A 21,458-nucleotide genomic window follows, 5' to 3' on the forward strand; every position below is an offset into this window, starting at 1 on the left:
CAGTGACCTCAGAACCCTGGGAGCTCATCAGAATTGCCAGAGTTCTTGCTATTTACAACATTTCAGAGGAGTCTGAAGGAGGTGGAAGGTACAACATTTTCCATCATGCAGCATCTGTGCAGATTTCCCCACAAATGATTTAATCTGGGATTCCAACAGCGTTAGCAAGTGCACATCCTGTGCTAAGTCCCAGTCCCGCAAAGCCCTTAAGCAAGTAACTGGGACTGTTCACTTTCTCAGTGACGCCTGTTTTAAGTGCTTTGCTGGAATGGGGTTAAAACAAGCAAAATGAAAGAAAATGACTGTATATCTGTAAAAGGGCACATTACAGGTTGTATTACAGACAGACTATGATAAATCATATGCCTATTGTTATTACACACCCTGTATTCTAGTTTTGATAGTGTCTTGTTAAAATATGCCTTAGCTCTATCAAAAACAGTTATTAAATATGGTATATAAATCTTGTAAGTGGACTTCACTCAGGTTTTCATAAAGGCTATGTCTACGCTAGCCCCCCCTTTCGAAAGGGGGATGCTAATGAGACACTTCTGCATATGCTAATGAGGCATTGCAATGAATATATAGTGCCTCATTAGCATAACGGTGACCGCAGCATTGCGCGGGGCTCATCTACACGGGGTCCTTTTCAAAAGGACCTCGCACGCTTTGAAATCTCATTCCATATAGGAATAAGGGGATTTTGAAGTGTGCAGGGTCTTTTCGATAGATGAGCCGCACACGGTAGATGAGCCGCACGCGACCGAAAGCGGCACTTTTGGAGTGCCACAGTCACCGTTATGCTAATGAAGTGCTGTATATTCATTGCAGTGCCTCATTAGCATATCCTGAAGAGTTCATTAGCATCCCCCTTTGAAAGGGGAGGCTAGTGTAGACATAGCCAAAGTGGCTTAGGGCTTGTAGAAGTAGCAGTTGTACTGTGTATATATAAGGCTCTGTTAACGATAATGCATTCGCTTTCTTTGACTCAGGTACTTTTAGTGTTTGCCAAAGAAGATAACCAGAGTAATGGGTTCTGTTGGGCCTGTGAGAAGGCTGGGTTTCGGTGTAATATTGCCAGGACACCTGAATCTGCACTAGAGTGTTTTCTGGATAAGCAGCATGAGATTATCATTATCGACCATAGGCATTCCAGATATTTTGACGCAGAAGCTCTATGCAGGTGAGTTCCAAAACAACAGAATTTTAAAAGTAGTGTTTTAGGGTAAAGGAGTACTTGGAAGCTCGGAATGTGATTATAGGCAGAAAGGACGTACAAAGGTGTAGTGAACCTGTCACCGTAAATGTCTTCTTTATATTTCAGCTTTTTGATAAAAATCTAGAAAAGTGCAAAATAACAACCATGCCTGAGGGGGCGTACACAATTGCTGGGCGTACACAATTGCTGAGCGTACACAATTGCTGAGGCTCTATGGCCAAAGTGAGACTGAGGTGCTGGAGTTTCAAATGCCTAGGTCCAGAGCTGCATGTGTGATTTGCGCACACGCAGATCTGGGAATTCTGTGCATCAGTTCATTTAATTAGTCATCTGTATGTATCAGTGCTAGAGCTAGGGGTGCTAGGCAGTGCTGCATTATGCAGGGGCTTTAAGGGCTGCAGCCAGGGAGGCTGATTGACTTGCCAGGCTTGTGGTCAAGGTAACACATCTGGCTGCACAGTCCTGTGCGTGGTGGGGCTGGGGCAGGCAGCCCGGAGCATGCCGCGCCTTCCCTGTCCTCTGCCCACACAGCCCTGAGAGCCGCCTGGAGCATGCCATGCAGCGCTCCCACAGGCATTTAGAGGGACTGGGGCTCCAGACACCACTAATGCTGCAAGAGTGGCATCAGCTGGGAGCACTGAGCCCTTTTGAATTGCTGAGCCTCAGAGCCACCACTCCCCTTGCCCCCACCTTCCGTGAGCTTGGTTGCAACCCCGGGGCCCTGGGATGCAGACAGTAAAGCCCCTGTTTGCTGCATTCCTGTGTGAGCCTGCCGGGCTGGGGGCGGGAGGTGGCTTTGCACGCTGCTGTTCTCCTCGCTCCCAGCCTGGAGCTGCATCACCATGAGACAGGGAAGCTCTGAGCCTGCACTCGCCTGCAGGCATTTCCCCTGCTGTTCCCGCTGGCGGGAATCATGGCCCCAGGGAATAGCAGGGGGTCATGCCGGCAAGTGCAGCACGTTGTGGGACCACCTGTCTTCCCCCTCCCTGCCCCCACCAAATGTGAGGTGTGCCAGGTAAGCGCCCCAATCCCTTATCCCCCTCCTGCAACTTCCCTCCCTCTCACCCAGACCCACTTCTCCACCCTTAGCCCACTCTTGCACCCTCCCAGATCCCTCTCCAACCCAGACTCCTCCTGTACCCCTCCCACCCCGTGCAGGCCCCACCCCACCTGCTCCTGCACCCTACCTTCCTGTCAAATCCTGCCCCACCCTCACCCTGCTCCCCAGCAGCCCCCTCCACACATTGAACCCTCATTTTGGTCCCACCCCAGAGCCTGGGGGCATCCACTAAATCTACCAGACGGAGGCCCCAGAAGAGTTCATCTGGCCCTGAAGCTAGCGGTGTTCCTGGCTTAAAATGGTTTTCATTAGGTAGAGGGTCAGCATCCACTCCATTAAAAAGTGTTCCAGCACCTCTCTGTATGCTCAGTTTCTCAAAATTTCCCATGCAGCTGCATGTCCAAATGCAACAAAACTTAAATCTGGCTGGAAATACACATTGTTTTCAAAAACCTTGCATTGCACATGGATCCCAAAAGAAGCTGCCCCCACTCCCCCCAGCTATTATAGCACACGAATAAAGGGAAAATATTCTTTCTTATCTCTACGAGGACTTAAAACGTAGCACTGCCTTGTTTCACTTTCTAGTGAAAGCCTCCCTGGGAGCATGTCTAGACTAAATAATTGATATGGGTCGGGGTTCAGGGGTCAGAGTACTGATTGTGGGTGAATGTCGGGGCACTGGGACAAAGGCTTTACTCCTTGTTAAACTAAAGGAATTATTTTAAGACCTTCAAGGAGAGCATTGGTGTTCCCCGGGTTAAATTTTTGCCACTCAATTCCTGAGCACAGTAAAATGCTCATTAACTGAGGACGAATCTGAAAAGTGCATAACTGCTAAAGTAATGGCTTCTTTTGGAAAGCCACATTGTGGTTATTGTGTTAAATATGGGGTTCATATTATTTGTGAGGGGAAGATATTTACTGTTCCCTCCGTGGGATTGGTTAAAATCTAAACTAATGTACAATTTGCATGTTGTGTTTTCCATTAACACTCATAAACAGCTAACCCGACTCTTGTTTTGTAATTACCAAACAAGCTGTGGACTTGGCTTTTTTATGTAGTTTGGATTTTTGTAGAATTAAGCATTTCAGCAAGGGATTTTTCTAAAGGAAATGTAGGCTTTTTAAAGGTGAACTATAGAAATGTTAAGTGATTGTCTTCTTGCTTTTTTATTTTAAGGTCTATCAGAACAATTAAACCCTCAGAGAATACAGTCATCGTTGGTGTAGTCCGAAGGTAAATTGCAAATATCTTTTATTTTCTAATGTAAACAATCACAAATGTGACTCTAATAATTGCAAGGCAAATACTACTTGAATAACAGCTCTAAATTAGAGCACTTCGTTGTGCTGGTGGCACTATACTTGTGCTATATGCTGTGTTGTCCATCTTCTGCCACAGGAGGGGTGTAGCCTTGCCTGTTGATTTCTGCAGTGCATCAACTATCCCTGCCCCCCGTTGCCAATCACGAAGCTTTTAAGAACATGATTTGACCCAAAAATGTATCCCTGTGGAATCCTTCTTAAGGTTGAATGTTTTAGCACTTATGGAAGCCCCTCCTTGAAACTGTCAGGGTCCCTAGATACAGAACTGCACAGTAGGCCTGTCACCTCTCATCCCTTCACTGTACCCTCTTTGAATGGATGCTTTGTTTGCTGTTCTCTCTCAGGAGGCTGTTTGTCCCAGTTTGCCAGGATTGCTCCTGTATTGACTCCCTTTCGTACTAGCCTTGCTGATTCTCCTGAAACTAGTTTTGTAGCCTGCTTCAGTGAAAGCATCAAGGAGGGTCATCCAGCCACCTTTTACCTGGCCACCTCCTGTTCTGGTTCCTCCAACTCCTCTCTCCCCTACAGCTCCAGCTCTGTTTGTATTCCTTAGCTTTCTGCTGAAGTCAGCCCCAGCGCCAGCCTCTGTCATGACCTGAGTCCCCTCCCGCTCAGCCAGTCTTGATCTTGGCTATATCCTACTCTTCGTCTTTGGCTTGATTCTGCTGCTTTGTCTTTGGTGTCCAATCTTAGCAGAAAGAAGCATTGGCCAAAAGAAAGCTAAGCTGGCAGATGACACTTGAGTCCAGTGCAAAGGAAGTTTGTGGAAAATCTTAACTATAACAGCTAAGTCAGATTCACAGCCATGACAGCCCTTAAGGCTGGACTGTGTTTTATGAGAGTAATTTGGGGTATATCTGGGGGGTTTGGTGCAGTGGGGTAACAGTGTCACAAGAACTTCTTGACGTGCACCAAAAAAGAATAATACTGCAAACCCTTGGTAGTGAAGGTTTTTTGTTGTTGTTGTTTTAAAGGTGGACCAATTTGACCCTGACTTGCTAAATCACAGCCATGGCAGGAAGTTACTCAAGAGACTTTTCTGCAGTTCCTTTATTTTAGAAGTTCACACTGTGAATGCTGTGAAAAGGAAAATTGCTTTTCAAGAGAAGCTCTCATTAGCTTGAGCTCTCCAGCCTTTCAGACCACTCCAGATCCCGCTCCCAGCCTGGTGTAAAGCTAAGAAATACATTTGCATTGCCCTGGGGATGTGTTTACAATGGGGTAGGAGGCATGACTGCAGCTCAGGTGAGCATACCCATGCTAGCTTTAATGTAGGAAGCCTAGTTAAAAATAGCAAGGACAATGCAGCAGCTTGGCCTTGACATGGGCTAGCAATGCATATAGCCGCTTAGGTGCAAGGCAGGCTCATTCCAACCACAATGAAGCCAGTGCTGCCACATCTTCACTGCTGGTTTTAGCCATGCTATCTAACTTAAAGCAAGCATTGCTTTGCCTTCCCAGGCTACAGCACACCTCCCAATGGATCACAGACATACCCAAGCATTGGCGTTTTGATGAGTAAGGGAATTTTGAAGTAGTGTGGGTACTTTGAAATGCCTGCGGCTACACCACTTTGCCAGCGCTTTGAAGTTAGCAATTTCAGTGTTCACATGGTGAGAATTATGCTGATGAGGTGCTGCATATACAGCTCAGCACCTCATTGATATTCACCGAGGGGGCTAGTGTAGCGGAGCCCAATTACTCTCACCATTAAAATATATATTCCTTATTTCCAATCTGAATTTGTCTAGCTTCAACTTCAGCCATTGGGTTGTGTTGTACTGTGCTGTGTGACCTTGGAGAACCCATTATTAAATATTTGTTCTCCGTGTAGGTACTTGTAAACTTGAATCAAGTTGCCCCTTAGCTCTGGTCAACTAAATAGATTAAGGTCCATATGTCTAACTCTATAGGTGTGTTTTCTAATCCTTTAATTTTCCATGTGGCACTTCTCTGAACCCTCTCTGATTTATCCACATTGTTCTTGAATTGTGGGCTCCAGACATGGACCCAGTATGCCTGCTCTGCCCCAGACTCTGTTTGTCCTGCACCTTGGGCAAGGCCCTTAATTTAGCTATGCCTCAATTTCCCCATCTATAGAGTAGCGATATACTTTTTGTCCAAACCTAAAACAATCACCAATCCTCGCAACTTCCACCATCTCAAGTCATAGACGTTTTTTTAAACTTGGAAGATTATATGACCATAGATTCTCAAAAATAATGAGAGATTCAGATGTCTCATTTTATAGGTGTCCACTTTGTCATGCCTTAAAGAATCCTAATATTCAGAAAGGGCTGAGCACCTGACTTTGAAAAACCAGGCCCTAGTGGAGTATCCCAAGTTAAATATCCAAGTTTTGAGACTCCCAAAATCACTAGTCGCTTTTGAAAGTCGTATCTTGGCCACATCAACTTTCAAGTTCATCATATTTTCCATTTTCAAATGTTAGCGACAATGGCCAATGTTCCAGTGTAGAAAAATATGGACTAGTCAAGCGATTTTGTAAGTCTGCATTCTGGAAGCATTGATTTTGCATTGCAAAAATGTTGTGGGGGAGGGTATATGAAAATGGAAACAATATAAAATAATTTTGATGTAGCATTTACAGAAAATTCAAACTAACATTCAAGACATTCATCAAAGCACAAGAAGTGTATTGGAGTCACAATAAGAAAACTGTAATGTGTGGCTATACAGTGTGTGTTTTAGGCCCCTGTCTTGCTAAGGATTCTTTTGTGGGATCAGAATTGAATCAGCAATACAAGGATTTCTGACTTTGTCATTCTGTTTTAAAAGACAGAGTGATCGGGAGGAGTCATCAGTATTGCCATTGATTGCAGCAGGCTTCACGAGGGTATGTATGTATTATCATCACCAGAATTGTTCTGCAATGTGAATTGCCATTTAACATGAGAAGCTGGGTTCTGATTTGGTTTTCAGTGGTCTGGTTTATCAATAGTCCAGTCTGCAAAGCTTCACCTTCCATTGTTGTATGTTGTCTCCTTCTGAGCTGCCATACACCAATGGAATCAGAAACATGACCACTTTAGAGATCATTCTAACGATTAGACTCTGTGTATACTTATTTTAAAAGAAATTTAAAATCATTAAACTTCATTTTATAAGTACACATGGTTGGGCCAGACTGACCCATCATAGCTATACTGTAGAAGAGAAGGGAGGTGGCTTGTGATGAACAACAGAACATCCCGTGGGAAATATGTGCTATCAAATACAAATTCTCATCTGCAAACAGGCTACAGACGTTATCAGGTGCTATTAGCTATCGTTTAGAGTCACCTCAGATGTGTTACTCTGAATCTGTTCCTTGGCAGCTGTCCCAATTAAGCAGACATGGTGCTTATTAGTGTATGTGTCAGTCAGGTAGATTCTTCAGTACATTAAACTGAGGATGTAATAAAAGGCTCACGACTTACAGTGAGATGCATGGTGTATGTTCACTGTTCTTTTGATTACCGCATGGTAGTGCATTTGCATTCTTTTCCTTCTTTGCAGTTGTACCTCAGTGCTGCAAATGCTAAAAGTTGAGGTAACTTTATTTATCCAGATCACTCCAGTGACTTCAGAAGGACTACTCAGCTGAATAAAGCTATGTAGAGTGCTTAAATATCTACAGGATTAGGGGGCTAACAGCCTTTACATTATCTTTTCTGGGTTCATACCTGCAACGCTTACTCCTAATTAACTCCCCTTGATGACCGTAGCACTTTAGCATGAATGAAGATCCTAGGGGTTTGTCTACACTGGGAAGTTGTTTCTGATTAAGGGTATGTCTTCACTATGGGGAAGATCAATGCTGCTTTGATGGATCTTGCAGAATTCAATTTAGCAAGTCTGTAGGGATGCGCTAAATTGAATTCAGAGAGTGGCTCCGTTGGCATTGGTACTACTCCATCTCATGAGGAGTAAGGGAAGTTGATGGGAGCATTTGCTTCCATTGACCTCGCACACCAGAGATGGCATGGAAGCTTCAATCAAGGTACATCAACTCCAGCTTCATAATAAATGTAGCTGGAATGGCGTATCTTAATTCAGCCCTGCCCTTTAGCGTAGATCAGGCCTAAGACAGGGGATCTATTTGAAGTGCAACAGCTGTTCTTGAATAAGTCCTGCATGCTCTTTGCACAACAAGAGTTCCTAGTGCCTATTTAGTTTAACCCACATTGGATTAGTTAAATAGAAACATGGCACTCTTATTACAGAATGTGTGTTCACACATGGAGTTATCTGGGAACAGTTAATCAGAAGCGGATCCATGTGTAGACAAGCCCTTTGCCAACCACATTAAGGGTCTGAATCAAAGCTCACACCTCTATCAGGCCCAAAATGAGTCCATACTGGACAAGGGCTAATATTTTTTCATTTAACAATCAAAAAATATATTGTGTGTTTCTATCGGTGAAATTGCAAACTAGAAAGCAAAATGCCATGTAAAATTAGTGTTAAAATTTGACTACTTTGATGAACAATATAACTTAATTCTTATTTCAACTGAATAGCATGAAGACAAATAGTTTTAACAGAAATTAGTTGGATTTTATTTGTTGACCTTTTGATAGTCACAGTGATACTAGAGCTCTTTATGTGGGAATGTATTCATTTTATGAATTTCTGCTATCATTCATAATTTCTTTTTTCTTTAAAACAGCATATCTTTGTTTACAGAAAAGCCATTCTAACTTTTCATTTACAGAGATATGTAGAAAATTCCAATATTATGGCCTGTTATAATGAGCTAATTCAGTTGGAATTTGGAGAAGTGCGGACACAATTTAAACTAAGGTAATTTTTTTTTTTACTATTTTCTGGAAAACCTGACAATAAAAGGGCCCAATTTATCCTGATACAAAAAAGAATATTTCTTCTTGCTGTAGGGAAGTCATTATAGAGTTACATAGCCAAAGAAGTATGGCACTTTTAAGCTTTAAAGCAAAAGTTCTTGACAGAATTTTTGTCTTCATTCTGTTCAAGTCCACTGATGGGGTAAAGGAGGCAGGTGCCCTGGAGCTTCGCAATTCAAAAGGGTCCAGGGCTCCCGGCTATCTTCGCGCTATTACGGATCTGAGGGCTAGATGGGGGGTGGTGTGTGGTGCTAAGGGCTGGCTAACCCAACCCCACCCGTTCTGCCCAAGCACTCACCCCTTCTGGGAGTATGGAGCCAGCTCCTCCCCTCTAGTCCAGAGTCCAAGAAATTCTTTTGGCCCCTTTGTTTCTGGTGTGTGATGTTTTGTAATTAGATACATTAAGAAGCACTTAAATCTAATCCATTGGGACTTTTTTCTGTCTACAAGGGCTTGTAATTCAATATTTACAGCACTCGAGAAAAGTCAAGAAGCCATTGAGATCACAAGTGAAGACCATGTAATACAGGTTTGTTCTAGTTATTTTATAAGCATAAAATATCATTCTGTAGGTTCACTAAGTTTTATTTCATCCACAAATACATTTGTTCCGTCCTTCTAAAAGGTTTGAGCATCTGACCTAATAATACTGAATGCATGAGTCTAATTAATTCTCATGTAGAACTTCCTCAGTTTAAAATGTCCTGTATAAACCAAGTATATCTATTTTTTAACATAAGTAATCTTTGAGGCTATGTTGTGGATCTAACTCTGTCTCCTTTTTTTTATGCTTATTTCATAGATTGCTGATAATGTCTGGTAAACATAGCCACTGTTCTATACACTTTTTTTCCCGACAGTGTTGCAGAGTATTTAATTTTCTTATAACCTAGCCGTAAGCAAAGCTAATTCCAAGTGCAGGCAAGGCCCCAAAGTGTAAGTTTTAGTCAAGTTTTAGCAAATATCTGCAAATGACTCAAATAAAATCACCAAATTCATTTCCTCAAAGCTTATTATCCTTGAAGACTAGAATCTCTCCCTCTGTACATACTGAGATTTAAACCAGTTTAAGGAACAGAATTTAAATCAAATTCAACAAGAAGTCCTGTGGCACCATATAGACAGTTTTATTGGAGCATAAGCTTTCGTGGGCAAAGACCCACTTGGTCAGATGCATGGATTGGAAATTCCAGAGGCAGGTATACATATACAGGCACGTGAAAAGAAGGGAATACCAATCAAGAGAGAGGCCAGAGTTAATGAGGTCAGTTCAGTCAGGGATGATGTGGCCCACTTCCCTCAGCTGATGGAGAGGTGTGAACACCGAGAGAGGAGAAACTGTGTTTGTAGTTGGACAGCCGCTCCTAGTTTCTATTCAGTCCTTGATTGAAGGCGTGACATTTACAAATGACTTGTAGCTCTGCAGTTTCTGTTTGCAGTCTGTTGAAGGTTTTTTTTGCACAATGGCCACTTTTAAATCTGCTACTGTGTCTCCAGGGAGACTGAAGTATTCTCCTACAAGGGTATGTTACCATTCCTGATATCTGATTTGTATCCATTTATTCTTGTACATAGAGACTGTCCAGTTTAGCCAATGTATATGTCAGAGGGGCATTGCTGGCACATGAGGGTGTGGCTGATGTGGTTGGGTCCTATGATGGTGTCACTGGTGTAACTGTGTGGGCAGAGGTGGCACTGAGGTGTGTTGCAGAGATTGGTTCCTGAGTTGGAGTTAATGTGGTGTGGTCTGTAGTTGCTGATAAAGTTTTGTTTCAGGTTGGCAGGCTGTCTGTAGGCGAGGACAGGCCTGCCTCCCATGCTATGTGAGAATGAGGAATCACTGTCCAGGATGGGTTGTAGATCACAGATGATGTGCTGGAGAGGGTTTTAGCAGTGGGCTGTAGATGATAGTGAGTGGTGTTCTGTTGTTTTCCCTGTTGGGCCTGTCTTGTAGCAGGTGACTTCTGAGTACACATCTGGCTCTGTCAGTCTGTTTGCTCACTTCCTCAGGTGGGTATGGTAGTTTTAAGAATACTTGGTAAAGGTCTTGGAAGTGTTTGTCTCTGTCTGAGGGACTGGAGCAAATGCAGTTCTATCTTAGTGCTTGGCTATAGACCGTGGATTACATGGTGCGCCCAGGATGGAAGCTGGAGGCATGTAGGTCAGGAGGTTTTCAGTATAGGGTGGTGTTAATGTGACCATCACTTATTTGCACTGTAATATCCAGGAAGGGAATCTCTTGTGTGGACTGGTCCAAGCTGAGGTTGGTGGTGGGATGGAAACTGTTGAAATCACAGTGGAATTCTTCCAGAGCCTCCTTCCCATGGGTCCAGATGATGAAGATATCATCAATGTAGCACAAGTAAAGGAGGGGTGCTAGGGGACGAGAGCTGAGCAAGAGTTGTTCCAAGTCAGCCATAAAAATGTTGGCATACGGTGGGGCCATGCGGGTGCCCATAGCAGTGCCTCTGATTTGAAGGTATACGTTGATCCCAAATCTGAAATAGTTGTGGGTGAGGACAAAGTCACAAAGCTCTGCCACAAGCTGTGCTGTGGCATCATCAGGGATGCTGTTCCTGACAGCTTGTAGTCCATTTTTGTTTGGGATATTGGTGTAGAGAACCTCTACATCCATGGTGGCCAGGATGGTGTTTTCAGGAAGACCCGAACTGCACTGTAGTTTCCTCGGGAAGTTGGTGGTGTCTTGAAGAAAGCTGGGAGTGCTGGTAGCATTGGGTCTGAGTAGAGAGTCCACATATCCAGACAGTCTTGCAGTAAGAGTGCTAATGCCTTGAGGTGATGGGGCTTCCAGGATTTCCAGGTTTATGGGTCTTGGGTATTAGGTAAAATAAACCTGGTTGCAGTATTTGGGGTGCATCTGTGTAGATTTGTTCTGTGCTTTTGTAGGGAATGTTTTGAGCAGATGTAGTTTCTTTAGGTACTCCTCAGTGGGATCAGAAGATAGTAGCATGTAGAATGTGGTGTTGGTGAGTTGCCTGGCAGCCTCCTTTTGATAGTCTGACCTATTCATGGGGACAACAGCACCTCCTTTGTCAGCCTCTTTGATTATAACATCAGAGTTGTTTCTGAGGCTGTGGATGGTATTGTATTCTGCACAGCTGAAGTTATGGGGCAGGCGATGCCGCTTTCCACAATTTCTGCCTGTGCATGTCAGCCGAAGCACTCTATGCATAGGTCCAGTCTGTCATTTAATCTGTCAGGAGGAGTCCCTGCAGAGTTCTTCTTCTTGTACTGTTGGTAGGAGGGTATCTGTGGGTCAGTGCACTGTTCAGTGTCATGTTGAAAGTATTCCTTGAGTCGGAGACTGCAAAAGTAGGCTTCCAAACCACTGCAGAACTGTATCATGTGTGGGGGTGGTGAGGCAAAAAGAGTCCCTGAGATAGCACAGATTCTTCTGCTGGGCTGAGTGTGTACTTGGATCATTTGACAATATTTCTGGGTGAGTTAAGGGTATCACTGTTGTGGCCCCATGTGGCAAGTAGGAGTTTAGATCATTTACAGTCCTTTTTCCTCTGTGGAGAACCAAATTTTAATATCAGTTCAACTAAACTATTTCCATGATGGCATGGCCAGCTAGTGTGGGAAAAGCAGAAGCCAAATCATATTGGAAACTCTGTTTAAACAAGACTAGAACATGTTTTAGAAGTGTAGTTCTGAGGTTGTTTACTCTCTTCACGCTCACTTGCCAAACTGTTTCAGAAACTGACTTGGTTGGGCCCATGTTTTTGAATATGGTTGCCTCGCTCCCAAACTAAGGGCCGTACAGATACCACCTAGGTCTCTGTTCTTGAGAGGCTTACACAGCAATCCAGATGTAATTTTATTTTAAGTGAGCAGGTTAAATTTAAATCACTCTTCATTACAATGTGCATGTGAGTTGAGTGCTCTTGGCACCAGTCTTGATCCATGGAAGTCACTCAAAAGGATTGTGCATCATCTTTTATTGCAGAGTCACAGAGGTGAGAGTTTGGCTTCACATTGAAAAATACCTTTGGGGAATGTGGTGCGTGCGGGGTAGGGGTGTAACTCTGCCCTCCACCAAAAGCTGTAAACAGAGCAGAACCACCCTGCAGAGAGTTCTGCATCCTCTATATGTGCTGCACATCAGTGCAAAGAGGAAAATTTTAGGGAAGAGAGGGACCAGAGAGGTGCTGTGAAGATAAATACATGAAAGATTGTGAGGCATTTAAGTACTATGGTCATGGGAGCCATGTAAATATCTATTATGGGTAGACTACAGTGAGCAATCAATCACAGATCTAAACCTACTGTGTAGGCAGCATGTAGGAACTTCATAGAAGTGGAGTAGCAGTCCAACAGGTAAGGATTTCTGCCTCCCAGATGTGAAAAAACCAGAATTTAGTTAATTCTCCTTGGCCCCAAATTGTCCCCATCCTCTTTGTGACTTTTGGAACACTGAGATTGGCTTCAGTTTGAAGACTGAAATGACTCATTTTTCAAGAGTATTTGTTGTCTATAATAGCTCTTTAGAAATGCAAAACTATGTTGCATTTCCATAACAAAATATATTTTCTCCTCTCTCTGCTCATGTGTGCATGCAGGCTTGTTTTGTGAGAGCACTAGGCTTCTGGAATGGATTTTTATTTGGTTTTGTTATGCTAAAATATTGTATGAATAATACATGCAAAGACTTTTATTTCAGCATTGTAAACATAGATTTAACAAGGTAGATCAAAATGCAGGTCTGTCCTGACTTTCTTCCTCTAAGTATTGTGCCTAATAAGCTTTGGTTTTATTTCACAGTATGTAAATCCAGCATTTGAAACAGCGATGGGCTATCAAATAGGTGAATTAATAGGAAAGGAATTAACTGAAGTGCCTATAAATGAAAAAAAAGCTGATTTCCTAGATACTATTAATTCCTGCATTAAGATAGGAAAGGTAAGTAGCCGTATAATATTTTTATCATTCCATGCTGTTATTACATCCTACATGTATGAATGATAATTGTCCATGCATAAAACATAGCAACGACTTGGCAAGTATGTAGTATGCAGGACTTTCTTAATCACACAAGTAGTCCCATTGAAGTCAATGAGACTAGCTGTGACAAGCAGAATTTGGAGAATAAAATAACCTGGGTCCAGTCCTGTTCCTGCCGAAGTCGATCACATTCAACTGATCCATTTCAGCACGAGCAGGTTTTGTCTAATCCTCTCAGCAGCCCATAATTACAGGCTCAATACTGCAGGATGCAGAGCAGAGCCACATGCACTTCAACTCCCATTGGTACTTTACTGCATTGAAAACCAATCTTGTGGTATCTCACTCTGATTGCGGTAACTCCAAACACTTAAAATGTGGCTCTAAGGATGTGGACGGCCTTTCTGATGCAAAAGAAATGAATCCCACATTCAAATCTTGTTGTCTCATTTGTGCATGTGTGCGTACCTGTGTGCCCCTGCATTGTGTCCCATATTTGGTATGCTTAATGACAAAAAAAAAAGTTTTTTAAATCTCTACTTGAGAATCATAAATATTATACGTTGATGGGAAAGTTAGTCAGTTGTAAAAAAAAAAACAAAAAAAAAACAAAGTTATCAAAACATAAAGATACTTAATTATATTTTAAGAAAGTACCAAGATGGAGTAATACATTTCTAGTATGGGAATGATGCTGATTAGAAGAGAACCACACTCAGGTTTAGCATGGTACATTGTAGCTGATTAGCAAGCTCAGAATTTAGAAACCTCAGGAGCAAGGTCTGAAATGTCTCTTTAGAGTGATAGCAATGTCAGCGGCTGCCAGGCCCTTTTCTTCCACAAGAAAAGTAGTTTGCTAATGACTAAGTGGATTTCCATTAGAAATACTTGTTGCATCAAGGAAATGCGGGGGAGTCAGATAGCTTCAAAGTGCAGAGCTGGAGGCTGGTAAGAGATTTTACAGGCTGCCACATGTCACTGTGGTGGTCCTTTGACTGTGTTATCGTTGTGGTGCTGTTTGAGTACACATGATAGTGTGTCTCAGTGCTGACACTTGCACTTAACAGCAAAGTGTAAATGTCTTCTGAGGCCAGTGAAAAGAGGTCTTATCAGGAGACATTGATCTTGGTGGTAGCACAAGGAAGTTTCTGAATCAGCTGCTTTTGCAAAGATGTGCCAAAGTGCATACACAAGGCTGAGTCAGGGTAACTAATTGGGTCACACTGGCTATCTGCTGGGAAACACCACATAATTGACAGTGTGATGAGATGTTAAAATTAATCACTAGTATTGTATGCATCTAGCCATTGATGTATCAGGGCAGCAGTGCAAAGATGTGATCATTAGTCACACTACATACGTCAAGGTAGTAACATGAGTATTCATCTAGAAAGGCAATGATGTGTCTCTGTATAGATGGAATGTGCATCTGAACATGAAACTGTCAAGTATCTGGCTGTTGACTGAGGTGCTGGAACAGATCCAAGAGACATCCAAGGGCTGAAGTGATGGTGCTTCACAATTCTGTTGCCTGTGTGAAGGTGCATCCAAACAAAAACACGTGGTACAGGTCTGATGCCGTTCTGTGGTGTTCATTAAATTAAGATGGTAGATCAGTTAGTTCTTCATGACAACAGCTTCAAGTGTTCAAGAGATCTAATTATCACATTTTCACTTATTTTTAATATAATGGTGAAAATGCCTCTAATAACAGAAAAGTATTTTTAGACTATTCATGGTAAAAAATAAAATAAAAAGAATATTTTCTCACAAATTATGGAGCTGTCAAGATGGTAATGTTTTAGTACTCTGATTCCAGGGCACCCCTCTGTGAACATTAGTGAGATATTAAACTTTAAAGCCTAAATTTCTGGAAAGTCTTAATTGCTCCTCAGTGTAGTTCTTCTGGGTTTGTTCCATACGTCTTTTTATTTGACTTTGGGCACTTAACAGTTTGTAATCTATATATATTATAAAAATGTAGTATTTTACCTATTAACACAAAAGACGTTGTTCCAGAAAACATTTGCAGATGCAATTTTACTGTGTGGTTCAACATTTGAAAGATCGCAATACTTTGAAAATGTTTTTACTGAATTGTTCCAGGGGAATTTAAAACTAACTTACTGCTGGAAGGAATAACATTCTCCAAAAAACTATGGTTGTTTCAAGATAAATCTGATTTGATTTATCTGTCTCCCTCCATGTTTGTGATTTCTTTGAACACATGAAGGACTGCTTCCCATTAGCAACCAAATATGTGGCACTGAAACGTGATTACATTAAGTTACAATGTACCAAACAATTTTTCTAGTCCAGACAAAAAACTGTGCAGTGATGTTTTCCGATCATCCGGCACAGAGTAGGAGTTCTTATCTCCTGATGAGACTAAGCCTGGCCAATTTGAGACTACATAATATCATAACAAATATGGTAACAAACCAAGATTTCAGCTAGAGCTGTTCCAGGGATTGAAAAATAAGTGTCCAGTTGTACATGTTGCTCTGGGATAGATCTTCGCCTGTTCATTCACTGGCAGTATTTTAACTCCTGTGTTGAGCAACATTTTTCATTGGCCAAGTTCAGCATATGTCAGACAGCATTTGACTGGCATAGTAAAGAGAGGGACTGCTTTAGTGAACAGACGCAGACAATCCATGTAGTACACAGTGGTCAGGAAGGATATTGTAGAACCAAGAAAAACTATGTCTGTCAAAAGGAGTGTTCCTTCTGTTCAAATTTATGAAATTAGAAAGCAACACTTGCGTATTCTTACCTTGTTGAATGAGTCAAGTTAGAGTCATTGAGGTGAAATAGCTGATCACATCTGATTACAAGTTTTGCTGCGTCAAATCCCTGTGATCTGGGACAAAAAAAATCTTTGAGGTCAGCTCACTTTTTCAAAAAGTGAGGGCAAATCTATACCACTCCACAGCCCTCCACTGGTGCCTGCATCTGGTGAAGACACACTGTGCTGACGGGCAGTCATTCTGCACTCCACATAATTATTCCATGTCCTCAAAAAGAGAAGCTGTTGTGGCAGGTGACAGTACGTAGCGCCAGTGCAGATGGCACTTAGGTTGGTGTAACTTAACTCACTCAGAAGGAATATCTTTTTCACGCCTTTGAGCAACATAGTAACAGAGACGTGGTAGTCTAACAAAACAAAACAGCAGTAATGTAGCACTTTAAAAAATAACAAAATGATTTATTTGGTGATGAGCTTTTCGTTGGGTCTGTCCCACGAAAGCTCATCACTGAATAAATCATTTTGTTAGTCTTTAAAGTGCTACATTACTGCTGTTTTGTTTTGAGCAACATAAGTTATTTTAACTTAAGCGGTAGCATAGATCAGGCCTCGTGAGATACATATTGATAATTCACACAATGCACAATTTCCCTTTCTGCTTTGGAGGTTGCTTGGTAGAGGACTATCCTTCTGCAAACTTTAGGGGAAGTTATTTAGTAAGCTAAAGCAAAAGAGTAGTTTGTAAAGATGCTCACTCTGTGTAGTATTATCTGAAAAAAGAACCAAACTCAGCAGCAATTCCCTGTATTCAGATTACATTGTGGAAGATTTTGTGCTTGACTCTGGTTTTTGCAATGAGCTGTGGTGTCTTACTTGATCTGTAAAGCTATGGGGTGACGGGTGATGAAGCTCTGCCTTCGAAAGGTAGCATTAAAGCATTAGATTATAATATCAAGGATCATATTATATTAATGATTCTTTCTTTTCTGCTTATACCAGATGCTCTTAGTCTTTAACACCAGAACATTAGGCCACGCTGAAGTGTGGACGTAGCCACAAGCTATTTCAATGTAGTGTGCACGTGTGGACGTAGCCCTAGAGTGCTAACTTCAGAGACCAAGTACTAGATATGTTTCAGTCCCTCTGGAGTTGGACTCCTCTGGGGCCCATGTACTGATCCTCCCCATTTGGTTGGTCAGTGTGCTATTATACAGAGAGAGAATTTCTCATGTTTTCTGGCTCTGAAATTCAGGTTCAAAATTATATGAAATTAGTTTGGAATCTAAATTCTTAAAATTGTTATTTATAAATACCAAAGCAGGGCAGAGGGAATGGCTGTCTTGAGTTTTCTGGAAAGGTGGACAATGTCTCCAATGAGCTAAAAGAATGAGACACTTGCAAGTGGATTGAGATCCCGCAGCCGAAGTTGCATCTTCAGTTCCTCCTCTTTCATATTTCTTCTTTCTGATATGTTCACAGCCTCTTAGACCCCTAACAATGAAAGTCTGGGTCTGGGATTTTGAGGCACATTTCAATGAAAATCTATCCAGTTGAGATTTATTTTGTTGTTTTTCCCTGGCTCTCTTGACAGTAGCAAATGAAGAGGAATTTATAGAAAATAGTCTTAGATTTTTTAAATTACCTAATTGACCATTATTACCCTTGCACTACTCTTGCAGGAATGGCAAGGAATGTATTATGCCAGAAACAAAAATGGAGATCGCATACAACAAAATGTGAAGATAATACCTGTCATCGGACAGGGAGGGTAAGTGCAAAAGTTAAGTACCTGGTCATTGTGCGTTTGAGGTCCGATACAATGGGTCATTGAAGCGAGAGACTCCCATTGGCTTCAGTGGGTCTTGCATCAGATCTCGATCACTTTCTCTGGCCTTGTCTACACTTACTAGGGATGTTAAATCCTGTTTAATTGGTTAACCAGCTAAATGCTAGGTTTAACCCATTAAACAGGTATGGAGGGGCTGCCGGGGAGGCTGCGGTCAGGACTGATCTGGCTGGGCTGAAGCTCTCCTGCTTGCAGTGCGCCAGTGACAGGAACTGCTGCAGCCTGGCTGGAGCGTCCCTACTTATGGCCACCGTGGGTGAAAGGTGCTCCAGTGTAGCTGGAGCAGCCCCTCATGTGCAACAGCCCAGCCTGTGAGCAAGTAGTGTGGACCAGATCGTAGTGAAATTCATCCCTGCACTGCTGGAAGCCTGCGGTGGGACCTATCTACCACTTAAGTTATGAGGATAAAATCCACTATATGCACATAAAGCTCAGCTGATTGCACTGGATGCAAGAGAAGTGAGATCCAACCCCAAGTGCAGATCCAGGGTTAGGGTCAGGCTCCTGCAGCAACTGCCAGCCTGCAGTTCTGGAGTCATGGGTGCCCCTTGGAGGGAGCCACATAATCCTGGAGCCTACATCCTACCATTGTCCCCTCCCATCTTCTCCATCCATGCTGGTGTGCAGGCTGGTTCTGTGGTGCAACTGCTTCCTCAGTGTAGGTCTCTTACACTTACATCCCAGGTGAACGTCACTCAAAGGGAGCTAACTTTCCATACTCAGCCAGAACTCCCGTCTTCCCCCGTCCTTCCACTCAGCCATTGACTGGGACGCTTAGGGCAGAATGGTAAATATTGATTATTAGGACTTGTATGGTAAGTCCCCCTAGGAAATTTCATTGAAGAAAGGGGGCCAGCTGGCATATATTACAGCAGTCCTTAAACTTTCTGAGAATATTCCATGCATGCACCTTACTTCTTAGACCTCAGTTCCTCCTATCCTGGTGAACCTTCAGAGAGGTAGCCGTGTTAGTCCATAGCTTCATAAAAAAGCAAGCAGTCCTGTTGCATCTTAGACTAACAATTTTATTTATTAATTGTTAGTCTTTAAGGTGCTCCAGGACTGCTTGGTTTGATTCTGAACCATCAGGCAGTATTGTATCAGAGGGGTAGCCATGTTAGTCTGTATCTGCAACAACAACTACTAGTCCTGTGGCACCTTATGGATTCAAAGACTTATTGGAGCATAAGCTTTTCTGTGCAAAGACCCACTTCGTCAGCTGCACTGGGTCTTTGCCCAGGAAAGCTTATGCTCCGATAAATCTGAGTCCCTAAGGTGCCACAGGACTCCTCATTTTTATGAGGCAGTACAGTTCCTCCACGGATGATCCTCACTTGCTAGTTGTGATGCCTTTTCCCAGGCTAGGCCAGTGGAAAACATGCAGAGTTGTTAAAATAATAGTGGCTTGATAATGGAAGAGCATATGTTCCTCCAGAAGCCCCTACGTTTGCATGTCCCTTCCCTCTCAGGCTGATCATACAGAAAGGGCTGCATGTAACATCTTTCCTGTCCGACAGACATTTACCGGAGGGCAAAAAAACCCCACTGTGTATAGGCAAAAGGGGGATGTTATACATTGCTGGCATCATTTGATAGTAACTCCTGCTCTCTGTTCTCCATCAGTGGAGCAAAATCATCAGGCAACTGGTGATATAAAGCAAAGGAGGTGGAAACATTTTCATGCATACATTACTCACGTACAAAGCAAATCTGCACAGCACAGGGAATGTCATGGCACACAGGATGGTACTAGTGTAGGTGACTACTTGGCCCAAAACCCTGTAGTCTTCTGTCTGGACCAGTGTTCCCTGTGTGCTGTGTGCTTATGCGGCTGCTCAGGAGACATTCAGATGCTGCCCAGATGATTAGCAGAATGCTCACAGCGAAGTGTTTTGTTTTACTGGTGGTGCACATTCATGTACACATAAAATTTATTCTGCACAGGGGTGGAAAAAATCTGCACATGGCTGGAAAAGATTAGAGGGAACATTGGTCTGGATTTACATCATTGCAGATAACACCAGCCACACTATACACCAAAATTTCCCCCTGCAGCAGCAGAGAAGCAGCCCACATAGAGCATGGCTATGTAGCACATGCATCCCACTTTACCTCCCTCTTGCCCTCCAGTGCAGCTGAACTGCATGAGTTCTGAGCTGCCACAGAGCAGGGTTTGCATCTTGTAAATTTAAACTGCTTCTAGATGTAAATCAGAGCTAGGAATCAGAGAGACAATAAGACATTGTTCTCTTTTTCTCCCCTCTACAGAAAGATTAGGCACTATGTGTCAATTGGTAGGCTGTGCAATGACAACAATAAGGTAAGGGTGATTTGTCCTTTTTTGCTTAAGCAGGGAATATTACAGTATGACCAGAAAATTGATTAATTGGATTTCTAATATTGATTTGTAGGCAGAAAGAATATGTGAACGTGTTCAGGCTGAATCTCAGACAGGTACGTTACTGCATTTTTGTCACAAGAAGCATGGGATGAATGTCGACAAAAATCAGCTAGGTCTCTGTGATCAGACTCAAAACATAGGATACAAAATGCAGTGGAAACAATAATGTTTAGATAGCAATAAAATGGTATTCGGGGGGAAGACTAAATAAAAGCAAGTTATCTGTGCTTGGCAAATTTGTTTCAGAAGTGATCAAACAAACCTTGAAAACTCAGTGTTTCTGTGTTAGAACCATGAGCGGGTACCACGTTTGGCTCTGTTTCACATTCCAGTGATAGGTGGTGTAGTTAATGCAATCGCTATACCTAGATTAGAAAAGTCAAGGACATCATCTAGATGGAATTACATCATGACTAATGTAACTCATGAAATGTTCGTTTTGCTTCTTTAGTAAAGATCTGTAGCTTTTGCTATCTTGGGATATTTGCATGTGGATGAATATGATGATAAATACATATCATTCCAGGGTTTTTCCCAATTGAAGTTTGCAGGAAAACTCATCTTGCCTTCTTTGGGCCTTAGAGTTCCATAGTTTACAGGGTGATTTCAACCTCTTTATGTTATGGAGAATTATGATTGGAAAACTCCCTGTTGGATTTTTATTTAATTTAAATTAAAACCCAGTTAACTGCCTCCTCCCTTTAAAAAATACTCAAGTTTTCTAGCAGGATTTGCCCCAAACATTGCAGCTTCCATTAGTGCAACTTCAGGATCTGGGGCCAGTGCTGCAGGAGACATCAGTGCATTTTAATAAGGCTCCCCTCTACCAAACATGCCTTTACTTTCCTTCCCACCTGAAGCAGGAGGTGTGTGGAACCAAATTATTCTAATCCACTTTCTGTTACAAACAGAAAAGTGGGGGGACTGGACTCATTTTGTTCCTGTGTCTCTGGTGGAGTCCATCTTCCATTGGAGGGCATGGAGGGACAATGAGGGCATTTATGGAGTGAATCAGAAGAAAGCA

The 21,458-nt window shown here is 42.5% G+C and overlaps 1 protein-coding gene across 4 annotated transcripts in view; it reads left to right on the top strand.

Moving 5' to 3' along the window:
* The window catches only part of PDE8A (phosphodiesterase 8A), a 196,579-nt gene that overhangs the window by 137,044 nt on the left and 38,077 nt on the right, over positions 1-21,458 (top strand). For 3 of the 4 annotated variants that reach the window (XM_075006290.1, XM_075006291.1, XM_075006288.1), the window contains exons 3-11: positions 993-1,183; positions 3,463-3,519; positions 6,408-6,465; positions 8,326-8,414; positions 8,924-9,002; positions 13,259-13,396; positions 17,867-17,955; positions 20,302-20,353; positions 20,445-20,487. In XM_075006290.1, coding sequence (XP_074862391.1) covers positions 993-1,183; positions 3,463-3,519; positions 6,408-6,465; positions 8,326-8,414; positions 8,924-9,002; positions 13,259-13,396; positions 17,867-17,955; positions 20,302-20,353; positions 20,445-20,487 — 796 coding nt within the window. Of the gene's footprint in view, positions 1-992; positions 1,184-3,462; positions 3,520-6,407; positions 6,466-8,325; positions 8,415-8,923; positions 9,003-13,258; positions 13,397-17,866; positions 17,956-20,301; positions 20,354-20,444; positions 20,488-21,458 lie in introns of those variants that run through there. The other variant, XM_075006292.1, reaches the window with a different exon arrangement.

This window comes from Carettochelys insculpta, chromosome 12 (assembly GCF_033958435.1).
Source record: "Carettochelys insculpta isolate YL-2023 chromosome 12, ASM3395843v1, whole genome shotgun sequence".
Classification (NCBI taxonomy): Eukaryota; Metazoa; Chordata; order Testudines; family Carettochelyidae; genus Carettochelys; species Carettochelys insculpta.